This window comes from Hirsutella rhossiliensis (genome assembly GCF_020360975.1).
Source record: "Hirsutella rhossiliensis strain HR02 chromosome Unknown scaffold00004, whole genome shotgun sequence".
NCBI lineage: Eukaryota > Fungi > Ascomycota > Sordariomycetes > Hypocreales > Ophiocordycipitaceae > Hirsutella > Hirsutella rhossiliensis.
In genome coordinates this window covers 5,225,665-5,252,802 of record NW_025408670.1, presented here as the reverse complement: position 1 = coordinate 5,252,802, position 27,138 = coordinate 5,225,665, and the positions used below count along the sequence as shown (strand labels likewise).

At 45.2% G+C, this 27,138-nt stretch overlaps 9 protein-coding genes across 9 annotated transcripts; 6 read left to right on the top strand and 3 right to left on the bottom strand.

Moving 5' to 3' along the window:
• Nucleotides 1-8,643: 8,643 nt before the first annotated feature.
• HRG_04874 (MCM2/3/5 family domain-containing protein) lies at nucleotides 8,644-11,522 on the top strand (the record flags this gene model as incomplete). The annotated part of the gene is made up of 3 exons (XM_044863345.1): nucleotides 8,644-8,716; nucleotides 8,775-11,352; nucleotides 11,480-11,522. 3 exons carry the CDS (start codon nucleotides 8,644-8,646, stop codon nucleotides 11,520-11,522), a joined length of 2,694 nt encoding a protein of 897 aa, XP_044721959.1.
• A 233-nt stretch (nucleotides 11,523-11,755) lies between these two features.
• Nucleotides 11,756-13,093, bottom strand: HRG_04873 (pfkB family carbohydrate kinase domain-containing protein; the record flags this gene model as incomplete). Its single annotated transcript, XM_044863344.1, has 3 exons — nucleotides 11,756-12,479; nucleotides 12,549-12,882; nucleotides 12,973-13,093. 3 exons carry the CDS (start codon nucleotides 13,091-13,093, stop codon nucleotides 11,756-11,758), a joined length of 1,179 nt encoding a protein of 392 aa, XP_044721958.1.
• Nucleotides 13,094-13,610: 517 nt separating this feature from the next.
• Nucleotides 13,611-14,236, top strand: HRG_04872 (transcription elongation factor elf1 like domain-containing protein; the record flags this gene model as incomplete). Its single annotated transcript, XM_044863343.1, has 4 exons — nucleotides 13,611-13,658; nucleotides 13,718-13,856; nucleotides 13,928-13,975; nucleotides 14,073-14,236. 4 exons carry the CDS (start codon nucleotides 13,611-13,613, stop codon nucleotides 14,234-14,236), a joined length of 399 nt encoding a protein of 132 aa, XP_044721957.1.
• A 123-nt stretch (nucleotides 14,237-14,359) lies between these two features.
• Nucleotides 14,360-15,381, bottom strand: HRG_04871 (uracil phosphoribosyltransferase domain-containing protein; the record flags this gene model as incomplete). Its single annotated transcript, XM_044863342.1, has 5 exons — nucleotides 14,360-14,411; nucleotides 14,458-14,474; nucleotides 14,537-14,691; nucleotides 14,814-15,172; nucleotides 15,242-15,381. 5 exons carry the CDS (start codon nucleotides 15,379-15,381, stop codon nucleotides 14,360-14,362), a joined length of 723 nt encoding a protein of 240 aa, XP_044721956.1.
• Nucleotides 15,382-16,309: 928 nt separating this feature from the next.
• Nucleotides 16,310-18,988, top strand: HRG_04870 (GTP cyclohydrolase II domain-containing protein; the record flags this gene model as incomplete). The annotated part of the gene is made up of 17 exons (XM_044863341.1): nucleotides 16,310-16,469; nucleotides 16,518-16,626; nucleotides 16,690-16,812; nucleotides 17,052-17,117; nucleotides 17,172-17,311; nucleotides 17,361-17,404; nucleotides 17,468-17,505; nucleotides 17,568-17,637; nucleotides 17,690-17,729; nucleotides 17,778-17,833; nucleotides 17,883-17,925; nucleotides 17,979-18,061; nucleotides 18,110-18,269; nucleotides 18,470-18,632; nucleotides 18,697-18,726; nucleotides 18,779-18,864; nucleotides 18,915-18,988. 17 exons carry the CDS (start codon nucleotides 16,310-16,312, stop codon nucleotides 18,986-18,988), a joined length of 1,485 nt encoding a protein of 494 aa, XP_044721955.1.
• Nucleotides 18,989-19,705: 717 nt separating this feature from the next.
• Nucleotides 19,706-20,741, top strand: HRG_04869 (ribosomal s3Ae family domain-containing protein; the record flags this gene model as incomplete). Its single annotated transcript, XM_044863340.1, has 5 exons — nucleotides 19,706-19,719; nucleotides 19,783-19,867; nucleotides 19,932-19,957; nucleotides 20,024-20,525; nucleotides 20,598-20,741. 5 exons carry the CDS (start codon nucleotides 19,706-19,708, stop codon nucleotides 20,739-20,741), a joined length of 771 nt encoding a protein of 256 aa, XP_044721954.1.
• A 572-nt stretch (nucleotides 20,742-21,313) lies between these two features.
• HRG_04868 (alpha/beta hydrolase fold domain-containing protein) lies at nucleotides 21,314-22,552 on the bottom strand (the record flags this gene model as incomplete). Its single annotated transcript, XM_044863339.1, has 5 exons — nucleotides 21,314-21,679; nucleotides 21,763-21,958; nucleotides 22,014-22,138; nucleotides 22,200-22,239; nucleotides 22,302-22,552. 5 exons carry the CDS (start codon nucleotides 22,550-22,552, stop codon nucleotides 21,314-21,316), a joined length of 978 nt encoding a protein of 325 aa, XP_044721953.1.
• Nucleotides 22,553-23,066: 514 nt separating this feature from the next.
• Nucleotides 23,067-25,739, top strand: HRG_04867 (sec23/Sec24 trunk domain-containing protein; the record flags this gene model as incomplete). Its single annotated transcript, XM_044863338.1, has 9 exons — nucleotides 23,067-23,159; nucleotides 23,224-23,354; nucleotides 23,417-23,426; nucleotides 23,475-23,711; nucleotides 23,772-23,882; nucleotides 23,964-24,248; nucleotides 24,306-25,400; nucleotides 25,454-25,653; nucleotides 25,715-25,739. The coding sequence occupies 9 exons, from the start codon at nucleotides 23,067-23,069 to the stop codon at nucleotides 25,737-25,739; spliced, it is 2,187 nt and encodes a 728-aa protein (XP_044721952.1).
• Nucleotides 25,740-26,392: 653 nt separating this feature from the next.
• Nucleotides 26,393-27,134, top strand: HRG_04866 (ribosomal protein l11, RNA binding domain-containing protein; the record flags this gene model as incomplete). Its single annotated transcript, XM_044863337.1, has 5 exons — nucleotides 26,393-26,396; nucleotides 26,458-26,491; nucleotides 26,553-26,673; nucleotides 26,731-27,055; nucleotides 27,121-27,134. 5 exons carry the CDS (start codon nucleotides 26,393-26,395, stop codon nucleotides 27,132-27,134), a joined length of 498 nt encoding a protein of 165 aa, XP_044721951.1.
• Between the last annotated feature and the right edge of the window lie 4 nt (nucleotides 27,135-27,138).

Genomic DNA, 27,138 nt, shown 5'->3' with positions numbered 1-27,138 from the left:
TATAATATCTATAAAATATACTTATAGTACTTATAAGTAAGTAGTATTTATAAATTATCTTTAAATTCTCCTTATAATTACTATTCTTATTATAGAGCTATAAAGGTATTAACTATAGCGATAGCTATAGTATAGTTTTCTTTATATAATACTAGTTAATATTAAATTAATATAGCTTATTAGCTTTTTATAAGAATTTAAGGTATTTATTAGGGTTTAATTTTAAGTATTTCTTTAAATTCTTTAAAGTATAAAGCGTATTCTTTAATTATAGTATTTTCCCTTAATAGTAAGGGTAGTAATATAAGTTCGTTCTTATCTTTTATTTCTCTAAGTATTTCTTATTTTTTAAAGCTTATATTATCGATACTTTATTATTCCTTCTTAAGTTATTACTTAAGTTTCGTAAGTATAAGGGCTATATCTATATCTTCTTTATTATATTATTTATAGACTACCTATTATTATTATCGATTTTTATTTTATATATCTTCTTAGAATTATTTACTATTCTTTTTAATTTAGTCTTAAGAGACTCCTTTAAGATAAAGGTATTCCGGTTTTATAAATTTAACTTATTTCTATATTTTAAGATCCCTTTATTATATTATTATAAAGGTCTTCTTTAATAGATTTAGGAACTATCTAGTATTATTCTTATCGCTTAAGTATACTATATATTTATTATTATAGTATATAGTCTAACTAAGGAGTTTATACTTTAGTCCTTATTTATTAATAGCGTTTAAGTATTTCTTACTTTTTAAAGCTAATACTTAGTAGGTTTTCTTCTCCTTATAAGGTTATTTATATTCTTTAAAGTAATATCTAAGTTTCTTATAGTTAAAATACTTTCTTTTACTTTTTTATATTATATTTAGATCTATCTTACCTAGGTTAGTTATATAAGTATAGGTAATAAGAGTTTTACGCTTCTTTTTATAATTAGCGCGTTAGTTAAAGTTATTTTTATAAAAAAGGTTTTAGTTTCCTCTTCCTTATTTCTTTTCTTAGCGTTATATATACTATTTATCGTCGATTTATACTACTATAGTAATATAGTCTAAGAGGTTATTAGGTCGATTTTCCTTATAAAGCTTATCCTTAACTTCTTCTTTAAGCTTATTATAAAATTATAATATAAGAGGTTTATTATCTTAATTAAGCTTTAAGGTAACTTAATAAAACTTTATAGTATAATCTAATACTAAGATCCTTTATTAAAGTTCTTAAAGTTTTTATTTAACTTCTTATTCCTTATTAATTATTTTAAATACCTTTATAATAGCTTCTTTAAATCCTTAGAAACTAGTAAAGACTTTATCTATCTTATTATCTTATTATATTAATTAGTTATCGAGAAAGTCCCTTATAATAGGTCTAAACTAAGTAAGTACTATTTTAAATAAATAATTTCCTATATAGAGTACCTTTTCGACTAGGTCTAAGAGTTTAGTAAGGTAAAACTAGTAATAGGCCTTAAGTTAAGTAAGAAAGTCTTAAAGCGTACTATAAGTACTATTAAATAGTCCTAGCTATTTTAATTTAACTACTTTTTTAAGGTCCTTAACTTATCTATTACCTCTTTTATTCCTAAGTAACTATACCTTATATTAAAGGGTAATAATCTCGTATATTATATCCTAAGGTAATATAGTAGCTTTAAAGTTAGTTAATCTAGCTTACTATATAGGTATATTAATAGTTATAATATTACTTAAAGTAACGCGGTATTATATTAAATAAGAGCTTTTAATATATAATAACTAGTATTATTCTTAAGGGATAAACCTATCGAAGGGTTTATATTAGTAAATATAATAAAGCGTAGTCTAAGTAATAATAAGTATATTATATTAGTAATAAGTTAGAGGTTATAGACTATAGACTATAACTAGGTAATTAGAATTAAAGATAGGATTATAATAAAGATCTATATTAAAAGCTAAAAAGCTATTTATTTAAAGGAGTAAAAGTAGGTAGCTATATATACCTATAGAGACTATCCTTAAATTATAGGCTTAGCTATAATCCCTTTTATAGCTTACTATAGCTTACTTATAAGCTATACTCCTAAGTAGTAATCTATTTATATAAGGCTTACTTAGCTTACGTATACTTTAAGTAAGCTAAGCTTAAGTAACTTCTTATCCTAACTATTATTCTAAGCCGCCTTATTACGTAAACGTAGCTAGCTCTCTTATAGCCCGCTAACTATAGTCATAATACCTATATTATAGTTACTTTATTATCTAAGGGTATTAGCTTAACCGTTTTCTATTCCTTTTTTATAAATTATTTTATAGTTAAATTCTAATAAGTATTTAGCTTATTAGATCTATTATCTATTTAACTATTATATTATTATAAAATATAAGATATTCTTATAGTTTATATAAACCTTAACTTTATATTTACTTCTAAGAAGGTAGTATTAAAATTCCTTAAAAGCTTAAATAATTATAAGGAATTCTTTATTATAAATAAGGTAATTAAGTTTTATACTATATAGCTTCTTTAAGTAAAATATAATTAGTTATAGTCTTCCTTTATTATCTTTTTATCCGATTTATACTCCTAAAGTAAAGTCTAATATATCGGTTTTAAGTTTAATTTATCGTTTTAGATTAAAGGTAGTTAAGACTAGTTCTTATATAATTATAGTTTTAATATATTTAAAAGCTTTATTAGTTTTATCGTCCTATATAAATTATTTTTCCTTTTTTATTAAGTTATATAATAGTACTATAATCTTTTTAAAATCTTTAATAAATCGTTAGTAGTAATTTATAAATCCTAGGAAACTTTATATATCCTTAATATTCTTTAATATTAGCTATTTTTTAACTAAGTTAATTTTATTTTATTATATTTATATCTTTCTTAGTAAGATCGTATATTTAAGGAAGTTTACTTCCTATATATAAAACTTACTTTTCTTTAGTTTAACTAATAACTTTATATTTTAAAGTATATAGAGTACCTTATAGATATATTCCTTATATTCTTTTATGGTATCTAAGAAAATTAAGATATTATCTAAGTATATTACTATAAAGATATCTAAGTATTTATATAGGATATTATTAATTACCCGTTAAAAGGTAGCTAGTATATTTATAAGTTTAAATAGTATTACTAAATATTTAAATAGTTTAAATTTTATTTTAAAGGCTATTATCTATTTATATCCTTTTTTTATATATATTAAGTTATAGGCGCCTTTAAGATTAAAGGCTATAAACTATTTTTTACTATATAATTAATCTTATAGTTTTAATATAAGCGGTAATAGTATTCGGTCTTTTATTATAATATCGTTTAAGTATCTATAGTTAATAATTAGTTATAGCTTACCGTTTTTCTTTAAAATAAATATAACTAAATAGCTTACTTTAGATATTAATATTTATATATATCCCTTTTATAGATTCTTATTAAGGTAGTCGTATAACGTTTATAGTTACTTTTCGTTTAGGTTATAGATTTTATAAAACGTTAGCGTTATTCTATCTTTAAGATAAATTTTATAGTCTTATTAGCTATATTTAAGTAACCTTATCTTAAGTTCTTCCTTAAAGAGTTTATTATATTTCTAGTATTTTTAAGGGATATTCTTTATTTTATCTTATAAGCTTTATTCTTTCTTTTAAGAGCTAGTTTCTCTTAACTTAAGCTCTTTATTAATTTATTTAAGGTCTTTCTTTAAAGTAGTAATAACTCTTTAAATCTTCTTATTATATCCTTTATTTTATTTATATTAAATACTAGGTTATATAGCTATATTAGTTTGTATATAGGTCTTATTAATCGATTTTATTATATTTATTAGTTCGGTTACTATTTTTATTTATATCGCTAAAGCCTATAATAATTTACTTAAACGGTTATCTTTTTTATCTTATTTAGTAGCTAAATTATTATAAAATTTTACTTTCTCTTAAATCTACTAGTCCTAGAAACTTATATCTTCGTTTTAATATAGCTAGCTAGTTTTCTAGTTAATTAGTAGGTTGCTCTCCTATAGCTATAGAAGTCCTAATATAAGGTTATATTCTTTAATATCTATAATATTAAAGTTAACTTATTCGTTATAGCCCTAGATATTAATATTAAGGTAATTAATCTTTATATTAATAATTCTATTATTATAGTTAAAGGCCTTTCCTTTAATATTTATAAGTTTATATAGATCTATCTTATATCTTTATATAAGTTAATAACGATTAATAACTCTAGGTAAAATATAATTACTTACTATACTATAGTCTAAAAGTATATATATATAATATCCCGCGATTTAAATATCTAATACTATTTAGTTATTATAGCTTACTATTACTATATATAGGGTCCTTAGATCTTATTATATTATACTAGTTTATAGGCTTTTTATAAATAGTATACCTTATTTTTTACTTAGTCCTTATTTATTTTATTTAGGTATTCTTTTTTAATTTATTATTAATATTATTTCTTTATATTTTCGTTATATAGTATTATATTAAAGCTTAAGAGACTAATTTCTTATAGCTAATTAAAGATTTCTTATTTCTTAACGCTATATCGTTTATATTATACTACTTTATAGTTAATTATATACTATACTTTATAATTTTATTTATTTTTATACTAAAGGTTAAGTTTTTATTTAATATCTTTTTATTTTTCGCGTAGTATTTTTATATTAATTCTTTCTTAGTTAAATATAGCCTATAGCCTTTATATATCTTACTAATAATCTTTTAGTATACTATTATATCGTTTATATTATACTTATACTTCTTTATATTTATAAACTCTATAGTTTAGGTATATATATTTATTATAATCTTCTTTATTATATTTAATTTATTATATAAGTCTTTAAAAGATTAATAGTTTAGATACCTTAAAGTAAGTAGCGCTATATTATTCTTTTATTTTAGCGTATTTATAGATATTATATATCTTTAAAAGATATCTTATTAATAAGCTATAATTATTATAGTATTTAAGTAGTATACTATAATTAGGTTCTAATAATATAACTTAGTTATTTAAGTAGTATTAATCGATTTTCTAATAGTTTAGTTTTATACTTAAGTAAGGTTTTAAAAGTACTTATCCTTTAAACCTAACTAAGAAGGTATTATATTATACTTTTATTTAAAAGTATATTATATAATTTAGGTAGATATATAATATCTATAAAATATACTTATAGTACTTATAAGTAAATAGTATTTATAGATTATCTTTAAATTCTCTTTATAGTTACTATTCTTATTATAAAGCTATAAAAGTATTAACTATAATAATAGCTATAATATAGTTTCCTTTATATAGTACTAGTTAATACTAAATTAATATAGCTTATTAGTTTTCTATAAGAATTTAAAGTATTTATTAAGTTTTAATTTTAAGTATTTCTTTAAATTCTTTAAAGTATAAAGCGTATTCTTTAATTATAGCGTTTTCCTTTAATAGTAAGGGTAATAGTATAAGTTCTTTTTTATCTTTTATTTCTCTAGGTATTTCTTATTCTTTAAAGCTTATATTATTAATACTTTATTATTCCTTTTTAAGTAATTATCTAAGTTTTATAAGTATAAGGGCTATATTTATATCTTCTTTATTATATTACTTATAAACTACTTATTATTATTATTAATCTTTATTTTATATATCCTCTTAAAATCGTTTACTATTCTTTTTAATTTAGTCTTAAGAGACTTCTTTAAGATAAGGGTATTTTAGTTCTATAAATTTAACTTATTTCTATATTTTAAGATCCCTTTATTATATTATTATAAAGGTCTTCTTTAAGGGCTTTAAGAACTATCTAGTACTATTCTTATCGCTTAAGTATACTATATATTTATCGTTATAGTATATAGTTTAACTAAGGAGTTTATACTTTAGTTCCTATCTATTAATAACGTTTAAGTATTTCTTACCTTTTAAGGCTAGTACTTAATAGGTTTTCTTCTCCTTATAAGGTTATTTATATTCTTTAAAGTAATATCTAAGTTTCTTATAATTAAAATACTTTCTTTTACTTTTTTATATTATATTTAGATTTATCTTACCTAGGTTAATTATATAAGTATAAGTAATAAGAGTTTTATACTTTTTTTTATAGTTAGCGTATTAGTTAAAGTTATTCTTATAAGAAGGGTTTTAGTTTCCTTTTCCTTATTTCTTTTCTTAGTATCGCGCGTATTATCTATTATCGATTTATACTACTATAGTAATATAGTTTAAGAGGTTATTAAGTCGATTTTCCTTATAAAGTTTATTTTTAACTTCTTCTTTAAGCTTATTATAAAATCGTAATATAAGAGGTTCGTTATCTTAATTAAGCTTTAAGGTAACTTATTAGAACTTTATAGTATAATTTAATACTAAGATCCTTTATTAAAGTTCTTAAAGTTTTTATTTAGCTTTTTATTCCTTATTAGTTATTTTAAATACCTTTATAATAGCTTCTTTAAATCCTTAGAAACTAATAAAGACTTTATCTATCTTATTATCTTATCGCGCTAGTTAGTTATTAAGAAAGTCCCTTATAATAGGTCTAAACTAAGTAAGTATTATTCTAAATAAATAATTTCCTATATAAAGTACCTTTTTAACTAAGTCTAAGAGTTTAGTAAGGTAAAACCGATAGTAGGCCTTAAGTTAGGTAAGAAAGTCTTAAAGTATACTATAAATATTATTAAATAGTTTTAGCTATTTTAGTTTAACTACTTCTTTAAAGTCCCTAACTTATTTATTACCTCCTTTATTCCTAAGTAACTATACCTTATATTAAAGGGCGATAATTTTACGTATTATATTTAAAGGCAATATAATAACTCTAGAGTTAGTTAATCTAGCTTACTATATAGGTATATTAATATTTACGATATTACTTAAAGTAACGTAGTATTATACTAAATAAGAGCTTTTAACGTATAACGACTAGTATTATTCTTAAGGGATAAACCTATTAAGGGGTTTATATTAATAGATATAATAAGGCGTAGTCTAAGTAATAATAAGTATATTACGTTAGTAATAAGTAATAGGTTATAGACTATAGACTATAACTAGGTAATTAAAATTAAAGATAGAATCGTAATAAAGATCTATATTAAAAGCTAGAGAGCTATCTATCTAAAAGAGTAAAAGTAGGTAGCTATATATACCTATAAAGACTATCCTTAAATTATAGTCCTAGCCGTAATCCCCTTTATAGCTTATTATAGCTTACTTATAAGCTATACTCCTAAATAGTAATCTATCTATATAAGGCTTACTTAGCTTATATACGCTCTAAGTAAGCTAAGCCTAAGTAACTTCTTATCCTAACTATTATTCCGAGCCGCTTTATTACGTAAACGTAGCTAGCTCTCCTATAGCCCGCTAACCGTGGTCGTAATATAAAGTATAATATTTACCCTTAGTAGTAGCTTAAGAAGCCTTTAATAGAGAAGCTCCCCCTTTTATATACGAATTACGCTAATCCTTACTATTAGGATCTTAATAAGCTACTTCTTTAAATCTAAGACTATAATATTATTTAAAGCCTCTATAGCCGACCTTACGTTACTAAGAATACTAGCCTACCTATACCTTAAGACCTAAGGCTATATCGAGATAAAGACAACGATACCGTGTAGCTAGCTTCGTAGCCGGCCTTATAGTTAGTTAGAGGCACGCAGAGACGGCTACCGCGGTCTAGTCAGGCAAGCACCCGCTGCCTCAACGCCAGCGTACGCCGCACGCGCATATAAGCCGAGATCGATAAAGGAGGCAGTTAGGGCTCTACCCGGCCGTTATTAGGAAGATCGCGAGCGCGCGTAAATACACGGGGAAGGGGATCTCGAGGGAGACGGGGCAGAGGTGCAAGGGCTACGCCGGCCTCGTCGGTAGAGGAGGTCATCCCAGCTACGCAGCCTACGCCCACGTAGCCAAGGCCGGACTATTAGCCGGGCCGCAATATACGACGCAATATACGCATATCTCGCGATAATCGCGAAGATACGTTATTTAAACGAATTAAGCTGCCCTAGGCTTATAGGTGTATATAATCTTTACGCTAGCGCGGCTCCCTCCTTTGCCACGTTAGTGCAGCTAAATTAGGTGGCGGGGCCTAGGCGGGCGGGGTACGCGCAGAAAAAGTGGATCGTCTATGCAAATAGAGACTTTTATCTGTGCAAATAGTAATACTCATAGGGAGGGATAAGGGGCGCGCCTATTAGTGCGTGTGGGCGTAAGCCTAACCTTTAATAGCTATACATTAGTCTATGGCCCACTGGGACCCTTGTTGGGTCTTTGAGACCCTCGTTGGGTCGTGACATCCAGCCGGGGTTTTTTTAAGGGGCTCCGGTGCCTTTTAGTGAACCCTTAGCTTGTCTTTATACTCCTTAATTAGCGGGCAACAACTACTTATTGGCCCCTGCACCTAACCATGCCCCGCGTCGCTACGAAAACTTTACGCGACGACGACGCGTCGCGCTGTTTGTCCCACCCTCGATTTAAGCCGATGTACTGTACGCTTGTAACGAGGCTCGCGGCGAATCCTTGGCCTCCCACCATTGCCTCATCCTCCATCCACCCACCTAACAACGCCTTTGCGCCATCTCTAGGAGAATCCCCCACGGGGCAGCCAACACCATGGACTCATTCATGCTACAGGACGACGGTGTCCGCGATCGTGTCCGCCAGGCCGAGGAATTCCTGGACCCAAGTATGTACCGGTCACGCCCTCCACTGCCTGGTCGCCGCTGACGATTCTGACAACCAAGGCGACTCGCACGTCCGCAGCTACAGATCAGACATCATTATGATGCTCCAGAAGAACCATCGTCGCCTGATTGTCAACCTTGACCATGTTCGCGACCACAGCGGCAACCTGGCAAGCGGTCTTCTCCACCAGCCATTTGAGTGGTCGCTCGCCTTCAACCACGCCCTGAAGAAGATTGTTGAGACAATACCCCAGGCTCGGCCAGATCAGACAGCCCGGGACACCATTTTCTACTGCGCCTGGGCGGGCAGCTTTGGTCTCAACGCCTGTACCCCCCGGACGCTCTCGTCCCACCACCTCAATCACATGGTGTCTATTGAGGGTATTGTTACCAGATGCTCTCTTATCCGGCCCAAGGTTGTCCGGAGCGTACACTACAACGAGATCAAGGACAAGTTTCATTTTCGGGAGTATCAAGATCAGACCATGACGAACGGGGTGACCACATCCAGCGTATATCCCCGAGAAGACGACGAAGGCAACCCTCTCACCACCGAATATGGCTTCTGTACATACCGCGATCACCAGACAATCTCCATCCAGGAGATGCCCGAGCGAGCCCCGGCTGGCCAACTCCCTCGCGGTGTGGATGTCATTCTGGATGACGATCTAGTCGATCGTGTCAAGCCGGGCGACAGGGTTCAGCTGGTTGGCATTTATCGCACTTTGGGCAATCGCAACACCAACCACAACAGCGCGCTATTCAAGACCATCATTCTGGCCAACAACATTGCGCAGCTTTCATCCAAATCCGGAGGAGAAGCTGTGACTGCAACCATCACCGATACCGATCTGCGCAATATCAACAGGGTCGCAAAAAGGAAGAATCTCCTAGAGCTACTCTCGCAGTCCCTCGCACCAAGCATATACGGTCATGATTACATCAAGAAGGCAATACTTCTCATGCTTCTTGGAGGCGTAGAGAAGAATCTCGAAAACGGGACCCACCTGCGTGGCGACATCAACATCCTCATGGTCGGCGATCCTTCTACGGCAAAGTCACAACTGCTGCGATTCGTTCTTAACACAGCACCCTTGGCTATCGCCACAACAGGCCGTGGGTCTTCTGGTGTTGGGTTGACTGCCGCTGTCACCTCGGACAAGGAAACTGGGGAGAGAAGACTCGAAGCCGGGGCCATGGTTATGGCAGACCGGGGCGTCGTATGCATCGACGAATTCGACAAGATGTCAGATGTGGACAGGGTCGCTATCCACGAAGTCATGGAACAGCAGACCGTCACTATCGCCAAGGCGGGAATTCACACCTCCCTCAACGCTCGGTGTTCCGTCGTCGCCGCTGCAAATCCCATCTTCGGTCAATACGACCCGCACAAGGATCCGCACAAGAACATTGCGCTTCCCGACTCGCTCCTTTCCCGATTCGACCTCCTCTTCGTGGTCACAGATGATATCGAGGACACCAGAGACCGGCAAGTCTCTGAACACGTGCTACGCATGCATCGGTACCGCCAGGCTGGCAGTGAAGAGGGGGTGCCTGTCCGTGAGCAGGCGACTCAGTTTTTAGGCGTGTCTGCCGATAACCACCCCGGGCCTCAACGACCTACCGAAGTGTATGAGAAGTACGATGCCATGCTCCATGCAGGCGTGAATATCCGAACATCTGGTCGAGGCTCGAGCAAAAAGCCCGAGATCTTGAGCATACCCTTCATGAAGAAGTATATCCAGTACGCGAAGACGCGAATCAAGCCTGTCCTCACCCAGGATGCTTCGGACCGCATCGCCGATATCTATGTTGGCCTGCGCAACGATGAAATGGAGGGTAATCAGAGAAGGACCAGCCCACTGACCGTCCGAACATTGGAGACTATAATCCGTCTCGCAACGGCGCACGCCAAGGCGCGACTGTGTAATAGAGTCGAAGAGCAGGATGCGGTCGCCGCCGAGTCCATTTTGCGATTTGCACTCTTCAAGGAAGTTTATGAAGACAAGTCGCGCAAGAAGCGTAGAAGAACGCACGTGACCGACTTTGCTTCCTCGAGTGAGGAGAGCTCGGGCGACGGCGATGCGGGCGACGGCGATGCTGATCGTACCTATCGCGGCAGCCGGTTGGCGCGAGGGGCCTCTCCGCTGGCTACACGCTCGCAGAACGGGACCTGTTCCTCTGTCGGGAGGCCCAGTGTGGTTCAAGCGACCACCAGTGGAGGAGTCGAAGATGGACAAGGCAGCAACAGCCTTGAAACGCCTCGTCGATCCGGGCGGAACGATCGATCCGGACCCGAGCCCCAGACCCAGATTTCGTTTGCCTCCTCCATACCTGCGTCTCAGTTGTCTTCGCAAACACGAGACGATGGCGAGGTTGAACAGGATTTGAGCAGTGGCACAGCCCGCCTAGCCCGCCTAGCCCTCAACAATGCTCCTGTCGATCCCCAGCGATTCACGGCTTTCAAGACTGCCCTGGGGCAGCTCCTCGAGACCGCCCTCTTTAAGGACGACTGCGCTACGTTTGAAGATGTATTTGTCGCCGTCAATCGCAAGATCACGGATCGCGATGGTCCTCTCTTCAGCAGAGACGATGCGAAAAAGGCACTCAAAGAAATGGAAGATATGAACCACATCATGTGAGTCTACATTGACCCGGCCTGCCCCGGTTGTGACCCCTGCTTCATCTTTTGTCCTGCCCGTCGTCCGCACGGCGGCGGAGGAGCATTTGTTTGACGTGCTGAGCGACTTACTAACCGCATACAGGTTCGCCGAGCTCGCCGAGGGTCAGATGATTTACAAGATATAAGGCATCGCCGGTTCTTGGCTTTGACTGGCAGATGGCGTTTCGGACTGTGTGTTTTTGTCGGCTGAAATGGACACGATGACTTCGAAGTGATGGGCTCGTGCGCCAGACTCTGAAGTCGTCGGTGGAACGGGGATGGATTTGATGATTAAGGAAACCACTAGACGACGTGGATGTGACGCTTCACCGGGGACGATGTGGAGAGGGAAGCCGACGGAAATCCTACAACTTGTGGATCATAATTGTAGTTGGAACTCTCGCAATCGCCGACAGACAAGGGCACCATTCCACGTCTCGGCACCGTCTTCATTGATAGCCATGAGGGGCATGCCAACCTGTTCAATGGCGAAGCTTGCTGCGACAGATCCCATCGCAACCGCGTCTTCCAGCGAGTGCCCTCGAGCCAAGGCCACGGCCAGGCCGCCAAGAAAGGCGTTGCCACCCCCTGTAGGATCAACAACCTTGCCGGGATCCTGGTGGTAGGCGGGGATCCAATACTCAGTGCCCGGGTCGACCTCGATCTCGTCGCGCTGTATCAGACCGTCCTCGTCCGTGCGGAGGCCGGCAAAGAGTGCCTCGATGTCTGTATCGTGTTGCAAGCTCCCCCTCGGGCAGGCCCTGCAAGGTTGCGTGGTGCGTTCGCTCTGTTGGCCACCATTTTTGGCGACGAAGCAGCCCTTTTCACCGGCACGAACGACGAGTGCGTAAGACCGGAGTGGCATGCTGGCCAGCAGTTGCTCGCATGCGCGTTCGACACTTGACGTGGAAACGAGGCCGGTTTCGGGGTCGATGCCGTCGTTGCCCATGAAGCCGGCCAGCTCGGTGTGGTTGGGGCTGCATATGTCGATGAGAGGCAATGTGTTTGTGCAGTTGAGAAGCTCGTCCGGGACGCACAAGTCGGGCACGGGCTCCCATACGAATACCGGCTTGACGTATGCAGTGCCAGGGCGAGTGATGGCTCTGCGACGAGAGGTGATGGCCCGGACTAGCTCCTGACATCGAGTTGGCGAGCAAATTAGATGAAATGACCGAGATAGAAGCATGTCTGTGGTGAGGTCGTCAGCCGTAATGCGCTTCTTGGGCGTCAAGTACTCAAAGGCGCGCTTTTCAGCCGGGCCTTGATAACCGTTCCAGCCACGAGTGGTGAGCCGACGGGGATCTCGTCTTATAAGGGCGGCGGTGGACCAGCTGTCGATGATGGAGGCCAGGGCCTGTGGGAAGTCGGATCCTTGGTCGACAACCCATCCTATCGATGATGATAGAGGCGGAGGAGAAAGGATGCGAGCCCCGATCGCCGAGTAAGCACCGGCTCCGCCAAGAATACTGCGAGCGGGGGGCATAGAGGGACCAAAGTCGATGTCGTCTGCGCAGGTGTCGGGAAGGGACCTTTAGAATCAGTCCGGATCCTGAAAGACTTCGTGTAGGTGTTAAACGTAGACTTCCGCAGGCTCACCGAGAATCAGCATCCCGAGCGTGACAAAGTCGGTAGTGCTGTGATTAACCGTTGCCGGGTCGTCCCCATCTCCTGACTTGGGGTCTTTGTCTGTGTGAAAGGCCTCCATGGCGAGTGGCATAGTGGTGGAACGCCAGGGCTGAATTACCTTGACGCGCGGACGTAGGTTTTATAGGCAGTGGTTTCAGTAAAATGATAGACAGAGGCAGAAGTGAGTTACCCCAGACTCACTTCTGCCTCCAAGTCTCTTTACCTTATAATCTTGGAACTTTCTTCGGGGGGTATGTCTTTCCTCAAAATTTCGTTTACTTTGAAAATTCACGTTAGTCATACTTATGAGGCTTCAATTAAACCAACCCATTATACGTACTAGGAAACTAGAGGAAACTATAATAGTTTATCATTCTCTCTAGACCTTATTTTCTAGCGCGAGCGTCACTGGACCGAGGATGAATCCAGTGGTATAAAGTACTGTACGAAGTACCAAGTACCTATTTCTCGCTTCTCGCGCTGTGGCGAAGCATTCCAGTCATCCTAATCTTGCGCCACTACTATAGAACTGCAGCAAAGAAGAGTGCTGCTAGAGGGCTTTCCGGAACGGCGCCCTCGCTGCAGCACCATCGGCGTGACTCCGAATCATGGGCAAGCGCAAGAAGTCTTCGAGGAAGCCCGAGGGCCCCAGGAAGGTAGGGCGATTCTCATCTGTCCGGGGGCTGCCTGCATCGATTACTGACTTGATTCGCAGGCCGACCCTCTTCCCACGACCTTCACCTGCCTCTTTTGCAACCACGAGAAATCGGTAACAGTCAAGCTCGACAGGAAGGCCGGCGTAGGCCAACTTGATTGCCGCGTGTGCGGGCAGAAATTCCAGTGCGCAGTTAATTGTCCGTCTTGACCGTGTCCCGCGACAGCCTCCCGAGACTCCCTCAGCCAGCTAACACCCGGTTCATTCTAGACTTGTCCGCTGCCGTTGACGTCTATGGGGAGTGGGTTGATGCTGCAGGTTCGTGCGCAATCCTACATCATGAGGCCTTCTCGAATGCGCGCTTCATCTTCTGCTGTGCACTGCTGGTCTACTCGCTGACATCCACGCACACTAGATGCTGTCGCCAAGGAAGACACAGGTAAAACCGGACACGGAGGTTTGGCAAGTATATCCGGCTCCTCGAAACGCGATTACCGGAGTGGAAGACCCGCAGCCGGCGAAAGCGACGACGGACATCACGCAGCCGGCGTCGCAGCTGCAGACGACGAGCTTTACTGAGTGGTCACGGCGAAGGGGCAATCGGATATACCGCGCTCTATTAAATTTGGTCGGTCAGAGCCGAAGTCGACCTGCACCCGGTGTTTATTTGGTGAGAATCGCGCGCGACTGCGGGCAAGCTGGTCAGATGGTATAAAACCTGTCACCGAAATCTCCAAGACCAGGTACTATATAACTGCCGGCGGGTTAGTCCCTGGATAGATGTCATTAGGTTGACTTACTTCTTCTCATCCAAGCCCTACGCAACTGTGTATTAGCGTACGGAACATCGTCAAGCGTGCTTGGGGACTAATGGCCAACCTGGTCGATGAAGGCAGTGACGACTTTGAGCCGGGGAAACTGTGTGGCGAAGTTGCTGACGCCTTCGGGGCTTGCAATCAAGTTGAGGAATAGGATATGATCTTCGGGAACACCTCGTGCCTTCAATACCTGCACCGCCATAATGGCCGACCCGCCTGGAGAGCATGTGAGCCCTTGAATCGCTGCAGCTCGTGCGCTCGTGTTCGGTCCTCGACCTCTTGACACGTGGCCGTGCATCGCCGCATTGGGGACGTTAGCTGGAGACCCATTGACTTACCCGTGGCAAACATGGGATCGAGTAGTAAAACCCATCTGTGGGCGATGTCCTCTGGAAGCTTGTCGTAAAACAACTTGGGTTGCGACGTATCCTCGTCTCGCTGGATCAGTATCTTGCCTATACGCACTGAGCGACAGCAGTCTCGGAGGCCCTGTTCCATGGCCTCGCCTGCCCGCATGATGGAAACGCCGCATATCTTGCCCTGGAACATGAGGCCATTGTAGGTGCGGCCGACCGGCGTGATGATGTCGTGCTGGATAACGGGCAGATGATTCAGGCCCTCCTCGACAAGTAGCCGGATGATTCGATTCGAGTAGAAGATGAAATCAGCCCGCTCCGTATCTTTGTTTCGAATGATCCTGGGCGGCTGTCTCAGTGCGAGTTCAGGTATGAACCGTGATGGCTGAAGTAATATGCTGAACACTTACGAGAGCAACGCGATGAGCTGCGGCGTCTGGGGCAGAACGCGCACATTGTCGAAAGGCACCGTGGCCGATACCGTGGCGCTCGGTGCTCGATCGTGCGACGGCTGGTCAGTCCCCACAGATTGAACAGATGCAGCAGCCATGACTCTGAACTGATTGAACAGCTCCGCGAAAGCCTCTCTCGAGCCTTAAGGGGGTTTGTTATGGGCTTGGTCAAGTACCAAAAGTAATTAGGTAACCACCTAGGTAGTCGCCAGGCAAGCCTTGGCACCAATCAGCAGGACCACTGCTTTAATACCAGTAGGCAAACTACTTGCTATAGTTGGACGGAATAATAAAAGGACTAGAGGGGTGCGTAAAAACACTAAATATTATCTTAAAACTTATAAAGTGTAGGTTGTAAGATAATAATATTTTCAAGGGATTTTAATATCATTTAAAAAATCTTTTTTATTAATATAATATATAAGCTATCCATTTATAGGCTTAAGCTATTAGAGGGGGAAAGAGGAGGCATAACCCTCCCGCTAAAGAGCTTTGGGCGCTGAAGCTGGGCTTGTAGAGCGTTTTGCTGTCTTGACACAGTCCCCCGCACCCTGCTAGCCGGCTTGCCCCCGCTTTACAGCCGTGATGAGGGGTAATTGCACCTTGTACGTGATCATTACTACCCTACCTACTCCGTGCCTGAGGCTACACGGCGTGGAATTTGGTGGCGGGCGATGCCGTCTGCGTTCCCTGTTCCCATCTGCCTGAGCCAGGGACACTTCCGTGCCCAAAGACTGATTTCCGCTGGTTGCCTTGAGAAGCGGGCTCCACGCCCCGGGACAAGTTGCCGAGGTTAGGAGTCGGCGAGATGCATGTTCACGCACCCAGCTCACTGCCCTACCTCAATAACCCCTCCAGAACGTACTTGCCGGGGGGTGATCCGAAATTAGACCAGCAACCCATGACTAAGTAACCATCCTCATCGCCATTCGTCGTGCCTTTCCTGGACCGTCCTACGGCACAATCCATCTTCCTCTCCGCGCCGACTCCAGTGCTCTTTACAAGCTGCAATCGTTTCTCGTCGCCATGGACCAAACCATCCCCAATCCTGAGGTCCTCTACGCCCTCCGTGAGGTACGGCTAGGCCAATCTCGTCTCATGACGGCGATCGAGTCCATATCCGACAGACTTGACCTCGGGCCTGCGACATCCACCTTGCGGTCGGCATCCATTGGAGATGCTTTCGGCTCGGAAGCGCTCGACAAGTCAGCTTCGCATGATTCGAGATCTGCAGAAGGCCATCATCGGGTGACCCCGGCGCCGCAGGATGTCCAGTCCGCGAACGCATCGTCGGGTGTCTCTTCGAGCCCCAAGCCTGGGTTCGCGTCCCGCATCGTGCTCACGTACGTACCATCCGCTCTCCTCCGCACACGTCAGCGCAGTTGTGCCACTCACTGTCGACTCAGGACCTATCCCAAGCAGATTGGCATCGACCCCGTACCCATGGATTGGGGCAATCCTGATCCTGAGCAGCGAGGTCCCGTTGTTGTTTCGAGGTCGCCATCCACCATACGCCGCCGGAATGGTCTGTCAAAATCCCAACAAAGCGGTGGACATACTCAGCTTTTGAATTTGCACTAACAAGTGACACCGATTTGCTGATCTTCAGCTATTGGAGGTTGGTCTCGAAGGCGCCCGACCAGCCGTAATGGTTCAAAGCTGACCTCATTTACTTAGCCCAGTCAGTGTCATCTATTTCTAGTAGCACTTAATTCATTTAAACGAGTCCATCGTGGGCAGCTCGGCTGAGCTAACAAGGTTGTCGCAGTGGCGGCTCGTACTCCCTTTACTACGCCCTCGCCGTTGCCAGCAAGGAGTTGGATGTTGATCACAGGTGTGTCAAGACGTTCTCGGCGCTTTCATAGTGGCCTGACAGGCCGGACGCTAGACCCGACTTCACAAACACGGAACCAGCGGTTCGGATTGGCCCGTTTCCTCAGTGGGGTGACCGCGGCAAGATCGTGGCCATGGATCCCTGGGGCCATTTGGCCCCCTGGACCTTCAAAGACATGATGGACCGAGCGAATAGTAGGGGTATTTCGTTCCCTGCGTCACTGTTTTGCTGACCATTTGGCAGTCGACCTGCGACCGACAATCGCCGTCACCAAGGCTCATATGAAGGCAAGCACCTTTCCAAGCTCGCCAATCAGACGAGACGGGCCCCGTTGCTAACGACTGCTACAGCTTGCCGAGCTTGAGGACAGTGTCAAGAATGGCCGATTGTATGTCATGCCTCGTGGGCGAGAGATACTTACGGTCAACTGACGGTGTTGGGGCTTGGAAGATCACCGGACGGTAAGGTTTGCATAAATGAGCTTGGCGAGCTGGCCGTGACGAAGTTCGCTGTCGAACCGGTAAGACCTTTGTTGAGCCTCTTGTGTGCACAATCTGACAGCTATGTCACAGGTCTGGTATCTGCCCGGCGTCGCGGAGAGATTCGGCATCGGTACGTTGCTCAGGCAGGCAAGTGGTCTTGGTGTCTGACGCATTCCAGATGAGGGAACTCTTCGCCGGTCGCTATTCGAGCACACAGGCGGTAGCTATCCAGAAGTATGCCATCCAACTCCCCTCTTGGTCGCCGCCTGCTAACGGAGCACAGCTCATCACTCGAGGAGACATCAAAGTATTCCTTCCCCCAATCGGTATATCGCCCTTGGAAGAATCGTCTCGAGGCTCGAGGACTAACGACTCGCAGGCGGCCTGACTGTTTATTGCTTTGGAGACCCTGCCAAGATGTCAGACGAGTCGGTGCGTTTGTCGCTACGAATCCATGACGAGGTTTGTCCTGCATTGACATGTCGAAGGCTGCCGCTCATATGAAATCAGTGTAACGGGAGTGACGTATTCGGCTCCGACATCTGCACTTGTCGGCCGTATCTCCTGTTTGGCATCGAGGAGGCGGTCAAGGAAGCGCAGAACGGGGGAAGCGGTGTCGTCATCTACTTCAGAAAAGAGGGAAGAGCTCTTGGAGAAGTAACAAAAGTCTGTAACCCCTCAGGGCTCCAAATGATACCTCCAAGATACGGCTCATCCGCTTTTGGATCCGACAACTCCGGAAGAGGGGGGTGGGTGGGGTTGGCATCGGACATTTGGCTAACAGCATATACAGTACTGTATGGCATGAGTGACATTTCTTCTGAGATGGACGAAACGGCCACGACGGACGGGATGCTAATCGAGTTGCAGTGGTGTATAACGCTCGAAAGCGGGGCGCCGATCGAGCCTCCGAATACTTCACGCGGACGGAGAATATCGCCGGGGTCAAAGACATGCGCTTCCAGGCCTTGATGCCAGACATTCTCCACTGGCTTGGCATCAAAAAGATTGACAGGATGCTGAGCATGAGCAAGTGAGTACCTCTGACGATAAGTTGCTCATCGCTCTGCCTGCGCTGATCACGTGGAATTGGAAAGCATGAAATACGACGCTATCGTGGGCCAGGGGTGAGCGGTGAATCCATCAAACCAGCAATAAGAGAATTGCTAACAAGCTCAGCATTCCCATACATGAGAGAGTTGAGTTGCCGGAAGAGCTGATCCCAGCAGACTCGAGGGTGGAGATTGACGCCAAGATCACCGCTGGTAAGTCAGAACCCCGACTTAAGCTGGTTTCTTGGCTAAGCTGGTCAAAGGCTATTTTACCGCCGGCAAACGTCTTACAACTGAGGAGCTGCAGTCTGTCCAGGGACGGATGTGGGAAGAGTGAGTATATCCTCGGCGGCTGTGGATGGAGAAGTAACTGCTCACACGTCAATCTAGTATCGATCATTAGCATGACTTGCTCAACTGCCTGAAACTGGAACAACCAGGTCCTCAAGGCAAAGGGTGCTGCTTATCATCCTTTACGGCCGGGGCGCGCGAAACGTGCGTAGACGACAAGGGGGATTTGCTCCAAGCATCGATAGCTGAGCAATACAGGCGATCTTTCATGTTTCGTGTTGGTTCATTCGCCGGCGTGATTCCACCGCCCGATTCGAGGGGAGAGGACTGCACCCAAATCTCAACAGCTCGGGGACCAGGACGGGAGATGGATGTAACGCTGAGAGGAATTCATTAACTCAATACCTACCTACCTTACCTACATACCGAGGTGTCTTTTTTAAGGTAGCCAAGATAAACGCTCTTTAACTTTACTTAGAGGTAAGAAGGGCTGAAACTAGGAAGCTCCTGGGCGTGCGTTGGGCCGGCCAAGCCTTCCTTGCCGTGACAGGGCAAGCCCCCCACTGTGTGTACAAAGTACATTTTCCCTTGTTGAGCAGGTCTCGTGACCGGAGAGCGGAAAATCCCTTACCCGAGTTCACACGTTCCGCCCGCCTCGCTTAGACCACGGCCCGGTGCACACAAGATGCAAAATTATTCTTATTCCCTCCACCAGAGCGATCAACCTTGACATCTCCAACTGCTCGCATCTCGGCCAGCAACCATGGCGGTTGGAAAGTAAGCATTCTGCGTCGCGCTGGCGAGCCCATTTCCTCCTCGTTTGATTCTAACTCGCTACAGGAACAAGAGACTCTCCAAGGGGAAGAAAGGTCTGAAGAAGAAGACGGTCGATCCCTTCACGCGCAAGGATTGGTACTCGATCAAAGTATGCGACACCCCCACCGGCGACGCCGACTCTTGCCTGTGCCGACTCGCTGACACTTATTCAGGCACCAAGTCCTTTCAACGTCAGAGAGTGAGTCCGGGAGATGGAACAAGAAATTGCGAGCCGACGCCGACAATTGCTAACGGGGAAACGCAGTGTCGGCAAGACTCTGGTCAACCGTACGACGGGCCTGAAGAATGCCAACGACGCCCTGAAGGGCCGTATCGTAGAGGTATCTTTGGCCGACCTTCAGAAGGACGAGGATCACGCGTTCCGCAAAGTGCGTCTCCGCGTCGACGAGGTCCAGGGCAAGAACTGCCTTACCAACTTTCACGGCCTGGACTTCACCTCGGACAAGCTGCGCTCTCTAGTGCGCAAGTGGCAGACTCTGATCGAGGCCAATGTCACCGTCAAGACGACAGATGACTACCTCATTCGCCTCTTCGCCATCGCCTTCACTAAGCGCCGCCCGAACCAAATCAAAAAGACCACATATGCTGCCTCGTCGCAAATCCGAGCCATTCGACGCAAGATGACCGACATCATCCAACGCGAAGCGTCCAGCTGCACCCTCACGCAGCTTACCTCCAAGCTCATTCCTGAGGTCATTGGCCGCGAGATCGAAAAAGCAACTCATGGCATCTATCCGCTGCAGAACGTCAGTCGCTACCCCAACGGATGAAATATTCGCTTGCCTAGCTTGACTTTGGGACTAACACCTCGCGTCTAGGTCCACATCCGCAAGGTCAAACTTCTCAAGGCCCCCAAGTTCGATCTGGGTGCATTGATGGCGCTCCACGGAGAGTCAGGTACAGATGACCAGGGCCAGAAGGTGGAGCGAGAGTTCAAGGAGCGCGTTCTGGAAGAGGTGTAGGCGGCGCCGGTTGTATGCAGACGATGAGATGACGGTGATCCTTGGGGGTGATGAACTCATCCCAACACTGCTCTGGTGATTCCAAATGGCGTAGCATCTTAGGCGGCTGGGGGCAAGGTACTCCCATGGAATGGTAAAAGGCTAGGTCATTTATTTCTCGCGAAACGTGTTGCACTTGAAGTGGTTGTGTCTGGGTTTTGCACACCGATAGGATTCCGTGTACTTTGACCACCCTGATAATTTTGCCCCTTTCTCATGGGCTGATAGCGGTGGCTTACGATACCGCGCCTTGGTGCCTCGGCTGGCCGTTGATAGTCCAAATTCCTGGACGTCAAGGCAGGTCATGGATGATGGAAATCATGACTTGCGGGCTGGGGGTGTTCCGTCCACAAGCATCATCACTACCATTATCGCCCGAGAATCGCCAGGGGCTCAACCGGCTCACCAGATCAGAAGGTGATTGGGGGAGCTAGCTCTTTATCAACTTCTAGAAAATGGAGAAAAAAAGTCAAAAGGCTGGCAGCCCCGGTCTGGAGTCGCACCGCGCCACTACTTGCCATCCGTCAGAAAACCTACGACGACTGCGAGACCGTCAGCCAATGCATGGCAAATGCGCCACATGTGATGACTTCACCTTTCCGGAATGCCTCCGGTTGCTCCGATATCAGCCAATGTCCGGCATCGATGTCTGCTAGGCGGAATTGAGGAAAGAAACTCTTGATGGTTGGCAACATCGCGTCGGTCACATAATGGCTCCTGGTTCCACGAACGAAAAGGGCCGGTTTCTCGAAGCTTCGTTCACTGGGATTCGAGTAGGGGAAATCGCCGAGGTCGCCAAGTGACCGAGCAAGAATGTCCAGCGGAACACGAAATCTCTGGGCATCTTCTCCCCTAGAGCGGTAAAGATTCCCCAGTAGGAACTGGCGGATTGGGAGAGACTGCGCCCCAAACACCCATGTCGTTCGGACATATCAGTATGAAATCGTGACGGGGCCTCCTCGAGCGCGCATTTTCCACCCACCGGTTCAAATTCTTGTAGGATCCGATCAGCCTCGGCCTGGCGAGTGACATTTGCGGCTTGAACTTTGTTCATTCCACGGATGTACTTGGCGAAATCTTGGTTAAGTGCTGCGTTGACAGGAGCGTTGTCCACCGACACCAAACTCGCAACCATCTCTGGCCAGCACAACGCCAATACCATGGCAGTCTTCGCGCCCCTTGCGCAGCCACATTAGCTCGATGCTGAGCCGGCAGAGGCAACGGCGGACTTACATGGAGTGGCCGATGACAGTGACGTTTCGCAGACTGTGATCCTGGATAAACGTCGACACATCCCTGGCCATGGCACGATAGTCATGGCGCTGGTTATGAGGAGATTCGCCGTGATTTCTCAGGTCCTATCGCAATCAGTGATGCCACCCCAGCTCAGCCGAAACACGGTAGCAAACGATGGCTCACTAAAGCGTATACGGGAGCTCCCAAGTCCCGAGCGAGTGCCCTGTGCTATTCTCAGCCATGTGCTTTCTCCGAGGTGGGTCAGTTGGACTACAAAGGTCATACTTGCTGATGCCGCGGTTATTCTTCTTGGATCCGAATAACCCATGGAGGAAGATGATTGGGGCTTGATTTTCCCCGCTTGCTTTTGAAGTGGTCGGTTCGTGTAGATCGAAGGCTAAGGGACGGGCAGGTTCGACCTGGGTCCTCTGGGATACTGCTCTGCCATGAGGGAAAACAAAGGACAGAGCAGGGCTGTTTTTCAACACGCCCTGGCACCGGCATAGACGCCAGCGCGAGGGAAACAAGGCGCTCATGACAAGTGTTCACGCTTCGATGGTGTCTCGTTGGTTGGCTTCACGTGGTAACCATGGAGCGACATCGGACCCTGCGAAGAGGCAGAGAGGATTTATCTGCTGATTTGCCACGTTGGCTAGGCCCTCGGCCGGGCGGGCGTCTCAGTGCGAGAGGCACTAAACTGCTCCCCATAAGGCGCCCCGCCGAGGGCCCTGCCATCGGGCACTATTAATTACTGTACCTTTTTTTAGCGGCACTTCGCGCTTGCATGAGAGGCCACCTAAGGGAGCTGCCGAACTTCAACTTGTCCTGATCGCTTTCGCATTGAACAGGCCCTCCCCACGTCTGCACACCTCGGCCGCGTCCGTTCTGCGCCCGACACCAGGACTTGTTCTTCAGGCACGCACATTTCGAGACTTCGATTCGTTTCTTTGCGGTCGGTCAGCTCCACGCAGTTATCAAAGCCGAGCCACGTCTGGGTGTTCACCTTCCAAAGACGCCCGCAATCTCGAGACCTCGGTGCCAAGGAGCGTCATGGATTACGAGGCTCTCAAAGAGCAGTGGAGTGAAGTCGAAGATCGGGACGGAGTTCGCCTTAGCTGGAATGTGTTTCCCAGCTCGCGCATGGTAGGCAATAGCTGCAGGCCCCCCGACTCTGAATACCTGGTACTAAAGATCCTCGCTTGCCCAGGAAGCCTCGAGGCTTGTAGTTCCTATCGGAGCTCTCTACACGCCTTTGAAGGAGAAGTCGGACACTCCTCTCCTGCAATTTGAGCCCGTGACCTGCAAGCAGCCCTGCCGATCTGTTCTGAATCCCTTCTGGTAAACTTCCACACATGCCTTTCCCACACGTTAAGGCAGACACATACCTAACCAATCGTCAGCCAAGTTGATGTTCGTGCTAGAGTGTGGATTTGCCCGTTTTGTTTGTCAAGAAACCAGCTTCCACCGCACTACAAAGACATCACGGCGAATGCCATTCCTCCCGAACTGCATCCCGCGAACACCACCATCGAATACCGCCTATCCCGACCCGCCCCTGCTCCGCCGATCTTCCTTTATGTCGTCGACCTGTGCCAAGAAGAGGAGGGGCTATCCTCGCTGAAGGAGTCGCTGGTGATGAGCCTGAGCCTGCTTCCAGAAAACGCCCTTGTTGGCCTCATCACTTTCGGCGCCATGGTAAGGGGTTACAAGACCGTTACGTTCACAGACAAGCACGCGGCTTACTCCATGTCACAGGTTCAAGTGCATGAAATTGGTTACGAGGGATGCGCCAAGTCGTACGTTTTTCGAGGCAGCAAGGATTACACGGCCAAGCAGGTCCAAGATATGCTGGGCCTCTCTTCGCCCGTTATGAGGTCCGGCTTGCAGCCCCAAGCAGGACGTCAGATGCATGGAGGACCGGCCTCTCGCTTCCTCCTTCCCGTTCAGCAAGCAGAATTCCAGCTCACGAAAGCGCTGGAGTCCCTCCAAAAGGACCCTTGGCCAACCGCCACTGACCGGCGAAACCTTCGATGTACCGGTGTGGCTCTCAGTGTTGCCATTGGTCTCATGGAGTCGTCCTTCCAGAATGCTGGTGGCCGTATGATGCTGTTCGCTGGCGGTCCGGCCACGGAAGGACCAGGTATGGTCGTCGGAGCAGAACTCCGCGAGCCCATTCGATCGCATCACGACATTGACCGGGACAACGTCAAATACTACAAGAAGGCTCTGAAGGTAAGTTCCCGCTAGTAACGAAACGCAGCCAGCAGTATAGGTACTGAGCCTTGGCAGTTTTACGATAACTTGGCTAAACGCACAGCTCACAATGGGCATATCATCGACATCTTTGCTGGCTGCCTGGATCAAGTTGGACTGCTGGAGATGAAGGGCCTCTGCAACTCCACAGGTGGCCACATGATTCTGACCGATAGCTTCACGTCCTCGATGTTCAAACAGTCGTTCATTCGTATCTTTGAGAAGGACGGCGACGACAACCTCCTCATGGGATTCAATGCCGTGCTTGAAGTGTTGACAACAAAGGAGCTGAAAGTGACAGGCCTCATTGGGCACGCCGTCTCCCTCAACAAGAAGTCGGTCTCGGTTGGAGAGACAGAATGTGGCATTGGGAACACGTGTTCTTGGAAGATGTGCGGCATCGACCCAAAGGCCAGCTACGGCGTCTATTTTGAGGTTGCCAGTCAGGGGCCCGCTTCCCACCAGCAAGCCCCGCAGAAAGGCATGGCTCAATTCTTGACGTACTATCAGCATTCCTCGGGTCAATTTCACCTCCGAGTCACAACGATAGCCCGAAATCTGAGCGGACCTGCCGGAGACCCGGCCATTGCGCAGTCGTTTGACCAAGAGGCGGCGGCGGTTCTCATGTCGAGGATTGCCGTCTTTAAGTCGGAGGTTGATGATGGCCCGGACGTCTTGCGATGGGTGGACAGGATGCTTATCCGCCTCTGTTCGAGATTCGCGGACTACCGAAAGGACGATCCATCCTCCTTTCGGTTGGAGAAGAACTTCACCCTTTACCCCCAGTTCATGTTCCACCTCCGCCGAAGTCAGTTCCTGCAGGTTTTCAACAACTCGCCCGACGAAACCGCCTTTGATCGCCATGTGTTGAATCATGAGGACGTCAGCAACTCGTTGATCATGATTCAGCCCACGCTGGATTCGTACACATTTGATCAGGACGGAGGAATACCTGTTCTCCTGGACTCTGCGTCTATTCAGCCCACTCACATTCTACTCTTGGATACCTTCTTCCACATCTTGATCTTCCACGGCGAGACGGTTGCCGAATGGCGAAAGGCTGGATACCAAGACCAAGAAGGCTACGAGAACTTCGCTGCGCTGCTGGAGCAGCCTAAAGAGGATGCTAGGGTTTGTGAAAGGAATTGACAAGTGTTTCGATTCATGAGTTGACGCTGGAATAGGACCTCATCACAGATCGATTTCCGCTGCCTCGATTCATCGTCTGCGATGCCGGTGGATCCCAGGCGAGATTTCTGCTATCAAAGCTGAATCCCTCTACCACGCATACGACAGGCCCCTATGGTGGGTCTGGAGCCACTTCTGCACAGACAATATTCACAGACGACGTGTCCTTGCAGACTTTCATGGATCACTTGATGAAGTGAGTAGCTCCCTCGACATTGGCACCGGATGATGCGAATGTGCCTAACTCTTCCCTGCAGGCTTGCCGTGAGCGGCACAAACTAAAAGATGCGGCCGCTTCTTTTCATTTCGCCACCTCGTCTCGGCCGGCGGTGGACAATTCTGGCCGCAGCAGGAGCGGGGAGTAGTGAAGACGGGAAGTAAAAACATAATAGATGTGTCCATCCAAAAGAACCCCTCAAATAAAGAGAAACTGCTTCTTGGCGACACAAACTATGACATTCCGAGTCGTCTGCATCATTAACCTTGGCCCGAGATTTCTGGCCATGACCTTAGGTACCCAAATAGTCTACGGAAGACAGTTCATGTAGACCAGGCTATCCGCGCATGTCATAACGTACCTGACTTTGTCCTCGACAGCCACAAAGTTAGCTGGCGATGATTGGTAGTTGTTTTTTCACGTGCAGAGCGGTGTCCTGGGGGAACTTGAGTTATGGCGCAGCCAGTTTCTCCCAGCGAGTCAAGGTTCGGTACATGAGTGACCTGTTTCAAGGTCCCAGGCACTAAGCCAGCCCGTTTTGGTTAGAGGGATCCTGCAAAATCAGTGCGTCGATTACATAATCATAGGGCAGATTGCTGGGGCACACAAGAAATAATTTCTCGTCTCGCTACAGTTTCCGTCTTGCAACCCGCGGCTGAAGCACTTCACCAGTTTGGCAAGCAAACCACGAGCCTCTGCCACAACACAACCCGCCACAATGCGTACGCGATCTCTTCTCCCCCTGGAACCCGCGTTGCTCGAAGGAAGCTGACCATCGAGCAGCTCCCAAAGTCGATCCCAATGAGATCAAGATCATGTTTGTCTTGCTGGTCACGGAAAACACCCGTCTTGCCCATTCACTGACTGCCAATCTATAGCCACCTCCGAGCCACTGGCGGCGAGGTGGGTGCTTCTTCGGCTCTCGCACCCAAGATTGGCCCTTTGGGGTTGTCCCCAAAGAAAGTCGGCGAAGATATCGCAAAGGCAACTGGTGACTGGGTGAGTTGGTTGGTATGAGACCGGCCCTGCAGAACACTCGCTAATCCACGCCAACAGAAAGGCTTGCGCGTGACTGTCAAGCTCACCATCCAGAACCGCCAAGCCCAAGTGTCCGTCGTGCCGACCGCCTCCACCCTTGTCATCAAGGCTCTCAAGGAGCCTCCGCGCGATCGAAAGAAGGAAAAGAACATCAAGCACAGCAAGTCTGTCAGCCTGGATGAGATTATTGAAATCGCACGAACCATGCGTTTCAAATCCTTCTCAAAGGATCTGAAGGGCACGGTCAAGGAGATTCTTGGGACGGCATATAGCGTTGGATGCCAGGTGGACGGCAAGCCGCCCAAGGTCATCAACGACGCTATTAACAACGGAGAAATTGACAGTAGGTACCCCATCGTCACATTTTTCGGTAACGGTTGCATTTCGCAAAGCTGACATTTTACTCAGTCCCGGAAGAATAGATCT